The sequence below is a fragment of the Colobus angolensis genome, unplaced genomic scaffold (genome assembly GCF_000951035.1).
Source record: "Colobus angolensis palliatus isolate OR3802 unplaced genomic scaffold, Cang.pa_1.0 Scaffold131, whole genome shotgun sequence".
NCBI classification, from domain to species: domain Eukaryota; kingdom Metazoa; phylum Chordata; class Mammalia; order Primates; family Cercopithecidae; genus Colobus; species Colobus angolensis.
In genome coordinates, this window is record NW_012114364.1 from 8,982,387 (window position 1) to 8,995,002 (window position 12,616).

The following is a 12,616-nucleotide window of genomic DNA, read 5'->3' on the forward strand; positions in this document are numbered from 1 at the left end:
GTTCAAAATGCAGAAATCACCGGTCTTCTGTGTCCTTCGCGCTGGGAGTTGGAGACTGCAGCTGTTCCTATTCGGCCATCTTGCTCCGCCCCCCATATTCATCATTTTTATGAACAACTCATGCAAGGAGTTTTCCTGAAAGAGAAGCAAAATTAAGGTAGTTGCTAGCTAAAGTGCATGTGTTTTGGAAGATATTTATGGAATCTATGCACAGATTTGAGATAACCACTCAGCAAATATCTTCTTGCATTTTAATAGAGACCTCTCTAAGAAAGTGGCCTATAGATTATCCAAAGAAAATTGCTAATTTAGGCCATTAACACTACACATATTATTGATTAATACTTTGGCACAGATTGGTCAGTGGCCACTTTTGAGCAAGAATTGAGATATAAAGCTGTAAAGGAATGCCAGGATAAAGAAGTGATATAATATTGTGGTCAAACATGCTGTCTCAGGCCTGTAATCTCAGCACATTTGGAGGCTGAGGCAGACAGATTTCTTGAGCCTAAGAGTTTAAGTCCAGTCTGGGTAACATGGCAAAACCCCATCTCTACCCCTAAAAATTAAAAAAAAATTTAGCTGAGCATGGGGGTGCACACCTGTAGCCCCAGCTACTTGGAAGGCTTAGGTGGGAAGATCATTTGAGCCCAGAAGATGGAAGTTGCAGGGAGTTGAGACTGCACAACTGTACTCCAGAGTGGATGTCAGAGTGAAACTCTCTTTCAAAAAAACAAAACAGTTATAGTATTTAATTTTTCCACATTTAAAAATGAATGAAAACTGATTGGATAGATTACTGATCATAAGAGGTCTATGAGATTAATGCAAGGATATTAATCCTTTTTCCATACTCCTCTATCTTCCACTATATACAAATAAATAATATACATTACAATGATACATTTTGTTTTCACATTGAAGTGATCCAACTGAACACAAAAACAAGGTAAATGGTACTGGAATAGGAATATCCAGATGTCTCTTTTTTTAAATGAGTGGATGCAGGGAAAGGCATCAGTGGCTTTTATCAAAAGGATACAGAGCTGACTAAAGGACCAGAGTAGAAATCTAGAAGAGTACTGGGGAATGAAAACACCCCACTTGCCCACTTGTGCCAGGGAACTGGAGGCAGATAATTACACAATTGGTACAAGGCTATACTAAGAGGAAAACGAAAAAGAAAAACAGAAAGAAAAAATCACTGCAACTGTTACTAGTATAAGATTCTTAAAAATGTGATAATAGCACCCACAATAAAAGGACAGAAAATTTGAAACAAAAGTTATCAAATGTTGAGAAAGGACAGATGGGTATGCAAGCAAATCAATTATTAACTCTGGAAATAAAACATTTCATTTATATACGCTCTAGACTGGACACTATAAAAGATAAATTTAGTAAACCAGAAGATTATCTACAAAGAAACAATAATTAGATTGACAGCTAACTTCATATCAAAAGCAATGAATGCCAAAAGACAATGGATTTTATTCCTTAATAATAGGGATGAGTATCATCCACAATACTCTTTAGTAGCCTTCAATAGCAACTCAAGAATAAGGCATAATCAAACGTTTAAATTGTGGATATTGAGGAAGCTAGTAAATAACATTTCTGTCTTTCACGGAAGAGCAAAGCATATTGCGTGACAGGAATTAGAAAAACGGAAACAAAGTACATTTTCTTTACATCTAAAAATATATCAGAAGTCATGTCAAATATATAGACAAGTTTATAATTAATTGACTAAATGAATCCCCCCAAACCCCAGAATTTTCCTGCAGAAGACAGAATTATAATTCAGGTTTCCCAGGAAACATACTCTGATAGTTTTATGTTTGAATGCAGAGAATTTATTCAGGAGAGCTTTCCAAAACAACTCCTGTGAGAGATGAAAGAAGCAGAAATGAACGGAGGGAAATGGTGACCTTCAGTAGAGGTGCATCAGAGAAAGTGAGGTCTGAAGACAGGGAAAACCCTTTTGGGTTGTCCTAGCTTGAGACAAGAGGACCAGGCTTTAATGTTCCTGTTATCTCCTCAGGAGAAGGTGTGACTTTGATAAGGCAGTTCTCTTCAGCGAAGGACAATTTCCAGAGAGGGATTTGGCTGAGACCCATCAGGCTGCAGTTTTCTCAGTGACTATCTCTGACTCAGTTGTTAAACATGATCTAGGTAGGGTATGATAATATCAAGGCAAGTTTAGCATTCATGAGTGCAACAACTTAGTCAAGAAAATGTGTCAATTGTACCCAAATAAATCTACAAATTAGAAGAAATCTCATCCAATATTACAATGATTGTTGCAAGCCTGATGAAAATGTGTACTGAGGATTAAAAACCCAAGAATATGAGTGTCAACTCTGAAAAAGAAGAGCAAGTTGTGTCACAAGACATAAAGGCTTAGTAAAAAGGTAAAGCAAACTTTATGGTTCCGGCACAGGAATGGATGAATAGACCAATGGAAATGAATAGCAAGGTCAGGAATAGATATATGACTGTACTATAAAGATTGGAAAGCTGAGATTGTTTACTAAATGGCATTGAAAATATACAGGAGTATGCATGTACACCTTTTACAACAGTGGACAGAATTCAGAAGGTTCGAAGATCCAATTATGAAAGATAAAGCTGTAAAACAGGTAAAACAAGGAATAATAGCTTTGCAACTTAGCAGTTAAAATACATTTTTAGAAAGGCATGAATAGTGCAAACTATATGGCAAAAAATCAGATGACCGTCTTAAATTGAATATCTCTTTGTATTAAGGATTTAATAGAAAAGGTTAACAGGTATATGACTACTGTTTTCAATGCCTCATTTAACAGAGCTTAATATCTAAATATAAAAAAGATCTCTTTCAGGTAACCCAATGAATACATTAGAAAAATAATATAAATTGGTAGTTCACAGAGATGATGCCTAAATGGGCAAGTATATATGAAGACATGCTCGGTTTCCAGATGAGAGGAATGAAAATGAAAATTAAGATGTCTTATGACTATACTAATCAAATGGCAAAAATTGGAAAACTGGATATTGCAAAGGGATGTCACCAATGTGAAAATCCTTGTGTACAGTTGTTGAAAGTAGAAGCTGGTAGTCATTCTGGAAAGAAACTTGTCAGTGTTTATTAAAGTAGGTGTTTGCATACCCTATTAGTCTGCAAGCCCATTCTTGGAGGAAAAAAGATACATATTTTTGAATACATATATATATTTGGATATATATATTTCTGGATATATATATGGATGTGAATATATATATATGTGTGTGTGTGTATGTGTGTGTATGTGTGTGTGTGTGTATATATATATCTCCCAGATTATTTTTACATACAGCCACCAAAGAATATATACCAAAAAGTGTGTTGCTGTATTATTTATACACATTTAGAGGCTACTTAAGTACTCTTTAAAGAAATGAATAATTGGTTGGATATACATTATGAAACACAATACAGCAGGCAAGAGGAATAAATTAAAACCATGCAGAAAATAGATTTAAATTACATATTATTGTGTTTAAAAATTGATGACCATAATTTTAGTACCAATTTATTTGTTTTCCTAATTGTTTCTGCTTTGGGCTATCATATAGTATAGGCCAGTCCTTTTGAAGAAAAACGTTTTTATAAAACCAGGATAAAATTAATCAAACAACTGTTGTATAAGTTGAAAAACAAACAGCACAGGACTATGATCCCTGAGATAAAAGTGTGGAACGTGAGTTCCACAATCAATTCAGGTAACAGTTTGAAAACATTTTCTGGACTACAGCAGAGGGAAGGGAAGCCTAAAGAGAGCTCAGTAATTTCACTGAGTTGAAAAGAGAGAGAGAAAGGAGTGTTCAGAGTTGCTGAGATAAATGGTATTTACAGAGTAAAATACTAGAGAAAGTGTTGCAAAAATTGGTATAGTGGTTTCCTTAAGTCTTTGGCCAAATACTAAGCTCTGTGTATAGTGCACTCTGTGACTCATTGATGTCCAGAAGGGAACAGCTACTGGGAATATCTGAACTGAAAAGAGACTCTAGAGGTCCAGAAGGGAACATCTACTGGGAATATCTGAACGGGAAAGACTCTAGAGACCAACCCAAACCGGGAAACATTGGAGTTCTGACCTGCTACGGTGGAGAACGTCCCAGACATTTAGTTAAGACCATGTAAAGTTAAACTTTAGGAAGGGGTGACTCTAGCCGTGGATTAAAAACTCTTCTAGATCCACAATCGTAAAACATAAATGTAAGCCTCAAAAAGACCAAGTTAATCAACAAATCAACTGCCTGCTAGAATAAAAGCTGCCTATGTTAGAATAAAAGCTAACAGAGTTTAAAGGATGCTAACAAAATCTACAGATTCAGCAAATAAAATTACAATGTCTAGTGTGGAGTAAAAAATTGCTAATCCTTCAAAGCAGCAGGGAAATGAGCCTTGTAAGAAAAATCATTACTAGAACCAAATCAGGTAACCTTTTTAAGATTCTTGCCTGCAAATTATAACATCTATTAAAAATATCAGAGATTTGGCCACGCGCGATGGCTCGCGCCTGTAATCCCAGCACTTTGGGAGGCCGAGACCGGCGGATCACGAGGTCAGGAGATCGAGACCATCCTGGCTAACATGGTGAAACCCCGTCTCTACTAAAAATACAAAAAAATTAGCCGGGCGTGGTATCAGGCGCCTGTAGTCCCGACTACGCCTATAGTCCCAACTACTTGGGAGGCTGAGGCAGGAGAATGGCGTGAACCCAGGTGACGGAACTTGCAGTGAGCTGAGATCAAGCCTCTGCACTCCAGCCTGCCAACAGAGCGAGACTCTGTCTCAAAAATAAATAAATAAATAAATAAAAATAAATAAATATATATATTCAGAGATTTAAATGTTGAGGAAACAGATTGAAATCTTAATAGAGAAAATAAACTTTAAAAAATAATCAGATAGAAAATCTAGAACTGAAAACTATTTCACCTTAATTGGAAAAAATATAATGGCTGGACTTAATAAATTAGACATTGGGAAGAAAAGTGCACTCAGAAACAAAGCAAGATAAACTCTCCAAAGTGAAGCAGAGAGAGAAAAAATAACTAAAAAAATCAAAGCTTGAGTGCTCTGTCAGATAATAGCAAGCAAACTAATAGATATGTCGTTGACTTTCCGGAAGAGAGAATAGAGGTGAAATAATATGTGAAAACTAATCACTGAAAATATTTAAAGTTTGATGAGAAATATGAGAAAACATTTTAAAAGTTTAACACAAAAATTACACCTATGCACATCATAATCAAATTGCTGAAAACCAACACAAAAGAAAAAAATTTAAAGCAGCTAAAGTATCCATGATATACAGGAGACCGTTTGTAAGGAGGATGATTCACTATTGATCATAAATATTGACATCCAGAAGAAAGTGGAAGAAAAAAATGTCAACTTGCAATTCTATATACAGTAAAAGTAGAATTCTAATTTACCACATTAATATAAAAAGGAGAAAAATCATTATCTCAATACATGCAGAAAATGTTTACCACAAATTCAACAGATTTGTGGTAAAAATTCGTAGAAAATTAGGACTAGAAGACACTTTCTTAACTTGATACACTTACTGGTTAAAGGCCCAATGTTTTGTACCTAATATCAGGAACAAGGCAAGAAAATCTGATTGGAAAAGACCATCTGATTTTCACAGATGACATCTTATTGTACATAAAAGTCTTAAGAAATCCTCACAAGCACTTAAGATGTAATAAGTGAATTTACTCAAGGATACACAATAAAGATTAATTTAAAATATGCTACATTTCTAAATATTAGCAATAAACTTTAAAAATTCAATTTAAAAATTGCATTCATGTAAAATATTTTACATGTCAAAAAATGTAAAATATTTAAAAATAAATGTTAACATTGAAATGTGCAAGCCCTCTACACTAATAACTGCAAAGCACTGCTTTAAAAAATGTCAGAGACATACTTATTTATAAATAAGTTGAAAAACTCAAATTGTAAGAAGTCAATTCTCCCCAAATGTTCTGTAGATTCAAAGCATTCCCAGTAAAATTTTTGGTAGAAATGTACACACTGATATTAAACTGTGTATGGAAATGGAAAGGACCTAGAATAGCAAATGCAATCTTGAAAAAAAAATAGTAAGACTCATGCTACACAGAATTCAAGACTTGCTATCAATCCCCAGTAATTGAGACTGGTATATATATATATGCGTGTGTGTGTGTGTGTGTGTATATGTGTATATATGTATATGTGTGTGTGTATATATATTTGTGTACATATATACACACACACACATATATACACATATATACACATATATACATAAACACACATATATACACATATATATACACAAATATACACATATATATGTGTGTGTGTATATATTTATGTATGTGTTAAGATACAAGAATCTATCAATGGAAAGTATAGGGAGTCCAGAAAAATACCCACACTTATAAGGTCAATTAATTTTCTATAAAGTTTCAAAACAATTCAAGGGTGGGGAAAATAACCCTTTCTACACATAGTGCTGGACAACTAGATAACTATATGAAAAAATAATCTTGACTCCTACTTCTCATTTTATGAAAAATGAATTTAAGATGAATTATAAGCCTGAATTTAAAAGTCAAAATTGTAAAACCTATTGAAGAGGCCTGGCATGGTGGCTCACGCTTGTAATTCCAGCACTTTGGGAGGCCGAGGCGGGTGGATCATTTGAAGCCAGGAGTTTGGTACCAGCCTGGTCAACATGACGAAACTCCATCTCTATCAAAAATACAAAAATTAACTGGGCATGGTGATAAGTGCATGTAATCCCAGCTACTCAGGAGGCTGGGGCACGAGAATCCCTTGAACCGGGGAGGCGGACTTTGCAGTGAGCTAAGATCACACACTGCAATGCAGCCTGGGCAACAGAGCCAGACCCTGTCTCCAAAAAAAGTAAAATATAATAAAATAAATAAAAAATAAAACCTATTGAAGAAAACAGTAAGATACATCCACAAACCTGGTATAGGCAAAAAACCTAAACCATAAAACATATAAATCAATTCTAGTTCATATTTAAAAACAGCCCTTAGGAAAACACAATTCAGAAAATAAAAATAAATAAAAAGTCAAACCACATAATCAGAGAAACATTCATATTCTCTTTCTTTCTGTCAAAAGTAAATGAAAAGTTGTTCACTTAGAGAAATAACCAATACCACTCTACACCTATTAGAGTGGTTAAAATAAAAATTACTGAAATTATCAAATGTTGACAAGTATGCAGAGCAACTATATCTCTCATACATTGCTGGTGAAAATGGTACAGCCACTGGAGAAAAAATCTTTATAAGCTTTATAAGCTTGTAAAGACTCTGGTACCTTCAGAAGCTTTATAAGCTTTTATAAAGTTAAATATACACTTGACATGTGACCTAATTATTATCCTTCTGAGCATTTTTCCTAGAGAAGTGAACTTTCATTCAAACAAAAAACTGTACATAAATTTTCATAGCAGTGTTATTCATAATAGCCAAAACTTACCACAACTCAAATCTCATTGAATGGTTAAAAGAATAAAGAAATGATGGTACATACATACAATGGATATACAACACACAACTAAAAAGCAATAAACAAGAAAGCTGTTGGCATATACAAATATTTCCATAGATCTCAAGAACATTGTGTTGAGTTAAAAAAGGCCAATCTCAAAAGATTACTTGGCATATTATTTCATTAATATAACATCCTTAAAATCACATAATTATAGTAATAGAGAACACGTGATTAGTTGTCATGTTTAGGTTGGGGAAAGGATATGACTATAAAGGAGAGCAAGAGAGTTTCTTTGGGAAGATGGAACAGATTCGTGTCCTGATTGTGGTGATAGTTGAATCTATACATATTAATATAATACATAATCTATACATGTATGTATGCATAATTTATATATATGATAAAATGTCACAGAAGTGCAAACAAGAAAACATTAGTGCATGTGGAAGCTAGCGAAATCCTAATAAGGTCAATAGTTTAGTAATAGTATTGATACAGTGTCTGTTTTCTGGTTTTGTTGATCATGATTTGGTTTTGTGAAATGTCATTGAGGCATGCTGGGTGTAGGATGCATAGGGAAATCAGTCCTATTTTTTGTAACTTCTATGGCAGTTATTTTTTTAAACTTCTATGGGAGTTGAACTTCATGTTTAAAGTCTTTGCACTTTACAGCATGTACATTATTTCTTTTAAATATTTAAAGTGCCTTCCCTACCCACATATGTTATATAACAAGACATCTGTCTTATTACATTAGAAAAGGATTTTGTGAAAAGATGATGTATTATGAATTTAGGAATATGCATAATTCATTTTCTTTACATGAAATTAAAAAGCTTTTAAAATCACTCAGATGTCTAGATATATTACAAATAATTATGTGGTATATTTATGGTATAATCATAATTTTGCCATAATTTGCAAATTATTCTAACAGTTAAAATAAATGAACTAAATCTAGATCTCACATATATAATGTACAGTGAAAAAAGCAAGCGGCAGAAAAATATATCATTTATGTTAATTTTGAAATAATATTCTAAAATGTTTAATAAATATGTAGAAAATCAAAGTAGCATGTAAGGAGACTTCATCTTTATAAAACTTGCTTTCTCTCTTTAAAGAAATATCTGGGTAATAAGTACATATACATTTGTTTTTATGTGTGCTGTTTTGTATATCTTCACTTCCAAAAAGAAAATACTTTTAGAATTAATAATTAATACAATCTTGTTTATGAAAAAAGTGCAGAAGAGGAGGAAATCTGTATTGTTTAATATACGAGAAAGAATTTCTTTTTAAATTAAGTTGCCAAAGTTGAAGGTGAATCAGAATCCAAATGCTTGGAAAGTTCTGTCCCAAAATGTACATCCCTCATTTCATTGTGAAAATATAGGGTGGGGGTGGGGAGAGCGGCAATTACAAACCTTGTAGGTAGGGAGATAAAAGAGATCTGTTCCAAAAACAAAGACCTAAAAGAATTTTGCAAAATTACAGTCTAGTAAGTATTTGCCATTATGTTGTATGTGAGAAAATTCTTATCTGACATTAACTTGAGATTGTTTATTATAACCATAGAAAATATTGCAGTGTTTTAGAATCCAACATACCTTTTTATAGAATGACTGTCAAATGTGTGATCAGCTGTCTTCAGGTTTTTTAAGTTGGCCCTCCATGTCTGTCAACCAACTCTGAACTGAAAATATTCAAACAAACAAAAAATAACAATATAACGGTAAAAATAGTGCAAACAAAAAAGCAATACAATATAACAACTATTTTATTGCATTTACATTTAATTAGGTCTTAGAAATAATCTAGAGATTATTTAAACTATAAGGGAGAATATGCATAGGTTATATGCGAATAATTCTCCATTTTATATAAGGGACTTGAACATCCATGGATTTTGTTATCTGTGGAAGTCCTGGAACAAAGCCCCACGAGTACTGAGGGATGACTGTATATACAATTTACATGACATTGAAAATAATCTGCATCTTCTTTACCATTTCTCTATTTTTTAACGTTAAGCAGAGAATGATGTTTAGTTGGGAAGCCAATATTTTCAAAAACAGGATCTAAATATTGTTGCATATGAATGGCTGTGCCAGATTCACTGAAAGACATTAACTAGCCCATTTATGAAATTTCTAGGTTTGCTTTTAAGCTGTTAAATGGCATTATTGTGAAGCCATGTGTTTCTCATAATTTTACTTCTAAAGCTGATTTCCTATATAATTGACCAAATTAGTAACTGACACTAGTTATTTTTTACTTTGGAAAAAATCATCTTTAGATGTTAATGGCTTAGATGATAATAAATTTTTTGGAAGGTGTTTATTTACAAATATTTTCTTGACTGTAGGTTTCGTCTTATTCAGGGTAGAGTGGGAATTCTACTTTCTAAATAGGTGTAGTGAAATTTTATGTCATTACATTTAAATAAATAAACCTCATTTTACAATATTAAGGCTTATAATCTTAAAGCCTCTTTAGTCTGCAGAAGGGTCCTTTATGCAGCTCACATGTTTTTTTCTTGTTATCTAAGTAGTCTCACCAAAATTGTGGTATTGTTTTCATGTTTCCCCTTAACTTTTGACTGGTTTTTTTATTTGTTTGTTTGTTGTTTTTTTTTTTAAGGTTTACCATTGATGGAACTTTTCTAATGAAGCTATTCTAATGTTAGACATGTACTCTTGTATACTGTTGAAAAACATTTCAAAAGTAATGTATAGCATTTTTCTTACAAATCACAAGTATAAATTGGAAGCCAATTTTTATGTATTTTATTTTAATATTTTCTACCAAGGTTTTTTGACAATGTAATTGTATTACTTAGCCAGTTGCATTAAGAAATGATTGACATTATACAATGGTTTATATTCTGAACTCAGCAAAAGCAATACTTGCTTGCTTAAAAACAGTTTGTGAGGCAATACGTATGTTAATTAGCTCAATTTAACCATTCCACAGTGTATACATATTTTAAAACATCGTGTTGTACATGATACATGTATACAATTTTTGTTTGTCAATTAAGACCAAATAAATCAGGGAAAACATAAATCAATTTGGAAAAATATAAGTATATTACATAAATAAATGTAAGTTCATATGTTTAAGAGTAGGAAGAAGGTGGGAGGTGGATGTAAAGGTGAAGGGCAAATATCTGAATTTTAAAGAGGATCATTTTTGGATTCTAGTTCCTTGAGTCTTTGTAGCTCATCATATGGAGACAGCTTTTTAACCACAGTGGTGGTTTTATGCTGTTATTTTGCTCTACTTCAGTTTTCCTAACATCAAACATTAAGAACAATGCGTTTTCACAGGATTTCAAGCATGGTGTGGTTTTGGTTAAATTCCAGCTACTTTGAGGCTGCTTTGCTTTCTCTCATAGCACTTCCCCCTATTTAAGAACTGAATCCTAATATATCTTTATGTAATGATATTCAACATTATGTACAACAATGTTTTATAGGTAAGATGCAATTATTTTTGACACTTAGATTTGGTCTAAGTAATAAAAGTTCAAAGGCAATTTGAGATAAAATAGATAATTTAATTTTTATGTTCATTAAATAATGTCCTGAAACATCTACATTATTTATAATTATCCCAAAATTAGACTTAAATGTAATATTTTTATATTGATAATGGTTATAATGAGAAGGTAAAGATTGTCTGTACCTTAATAGTATGAAGTATGGGATGAAAGGCATTTCAGAGAATTTTATTGATAAGACTAATACATGTAAGTGGCAACATATAATTATTGCAAAAAATAACCCAATATGACATGTCTAACATTCAATTAAGAATTAAATAATATACTTGGCAAATAAATAATGTTAAGCTCTTTAAAGTTTCATCAGCTAACTTTGAGACTGATTTTCATCAAAATTACTGTACTAAAATGTTTTCTTTTGTTGTACAGACTCAAATAGCAATCCTCAATTTTAAAATCGACTCTTATTTGCAAAAAATGCTTTGACATAGTGCATTTGTTCTGCCTGGGCAGCAATAAAGGATTGTGGTATCATTTTGAAGAAGGTTGTTTGACAGAGCCTGTTTGTTTATTTGGGGTAATGTGAGCTGTATTCAGAAAATGCCATATTTTGTTTCATGATTGTATACATTCTCTTCCATTGCTCCCAGGCAAGACGTGTAAGCAGAGAAGACACGGATTTAGACCTTCTTTCCATGACCAGTGGAAGTGCTTTGTCTGTGAAAAGAGGAAAAAAAAATCAGGCACACAGACACTCAGCAGGATCTTCAAGTAAGTTGTGGTTTCCTTCAAAATTAATTTAGAAATCACAAACGAATTGATGGAACCTAATGCCAGCAGGAATTCTTTTTCAGATGGGGGTAGGATGCCAGCAACCTGAACTGCCCAAAAGTGTGCATTTAGATTTTTTCTTTCTTTAAATATACTCTTTTGATATAAACAAAATTAAATTATTTCTAAAATTAACTGCATCAGTTTTTATTTTAATTGTATTCTGGGCTTCAATATCTCCTGCCCCCCACACCCTGTGGATCATATTGAATTCTTTGATCATTTAATTTTAAAAGAATTTTTTAGATTAATTGTAAAATGTTAGATTTATATATGAAAGTAGTGTGTCTTGGCCTTTTGCCATTGATTTAATAGATACTATATGTAAAGATAATTTTCAAAAATTTTTTTAAATAGAAGAGCTTTAAATAATATTATATTGTCAGAAAACATGCTTTCAAAAACTATTTCCATTCATATGTAAGAGTTTGATTATGTCTATTAATGATAACTTTATATTCATAAATCTGCCACATACATCTATTACCTTTAATTTGGTGAGAAATATACATATATATTAAACATATATTTATATAACATATTTGTTATATATGTAGAGAGAGAATATAAAGATAATGATTTCAGTGAGTCTTATATTGCAATTATTAACTCTGAAAAATGTAAACATTTAAAAAATAACTGTATCTTGTGCTATTTCAGGGGAATAGAGAGTAATTTTTTTCAAAGTCCTTATTTAACCCTAGAGATTTTGA

The 12,616-nt window shown here is 32.3% G+C and overlaps 1 protein-coding gene across 1 annotated transcript in view; it reads left to right on the forward strand.

Annotated features, from left to right (window-relative positions):
• LRRIQ1 (leucine-rich repeats and IQ motif containing 1) overlaps positions 1-12,038 on the forward strand; it is a 214,737-nt gene extending 202,699 nt beyond the window's left edge. The window contains 1 exon segment of the mRNA XM_011934139.1: positions 11,723-12,038. Coding sequence (XP_011789529.1) covers positions 11,723-11,875 — 153 coding nt within the window. The 3' untranslated portion in view covers positions 11,876-12,038.
• Positions 12,039-12,616: the final 578 nt, after the last annotated feature.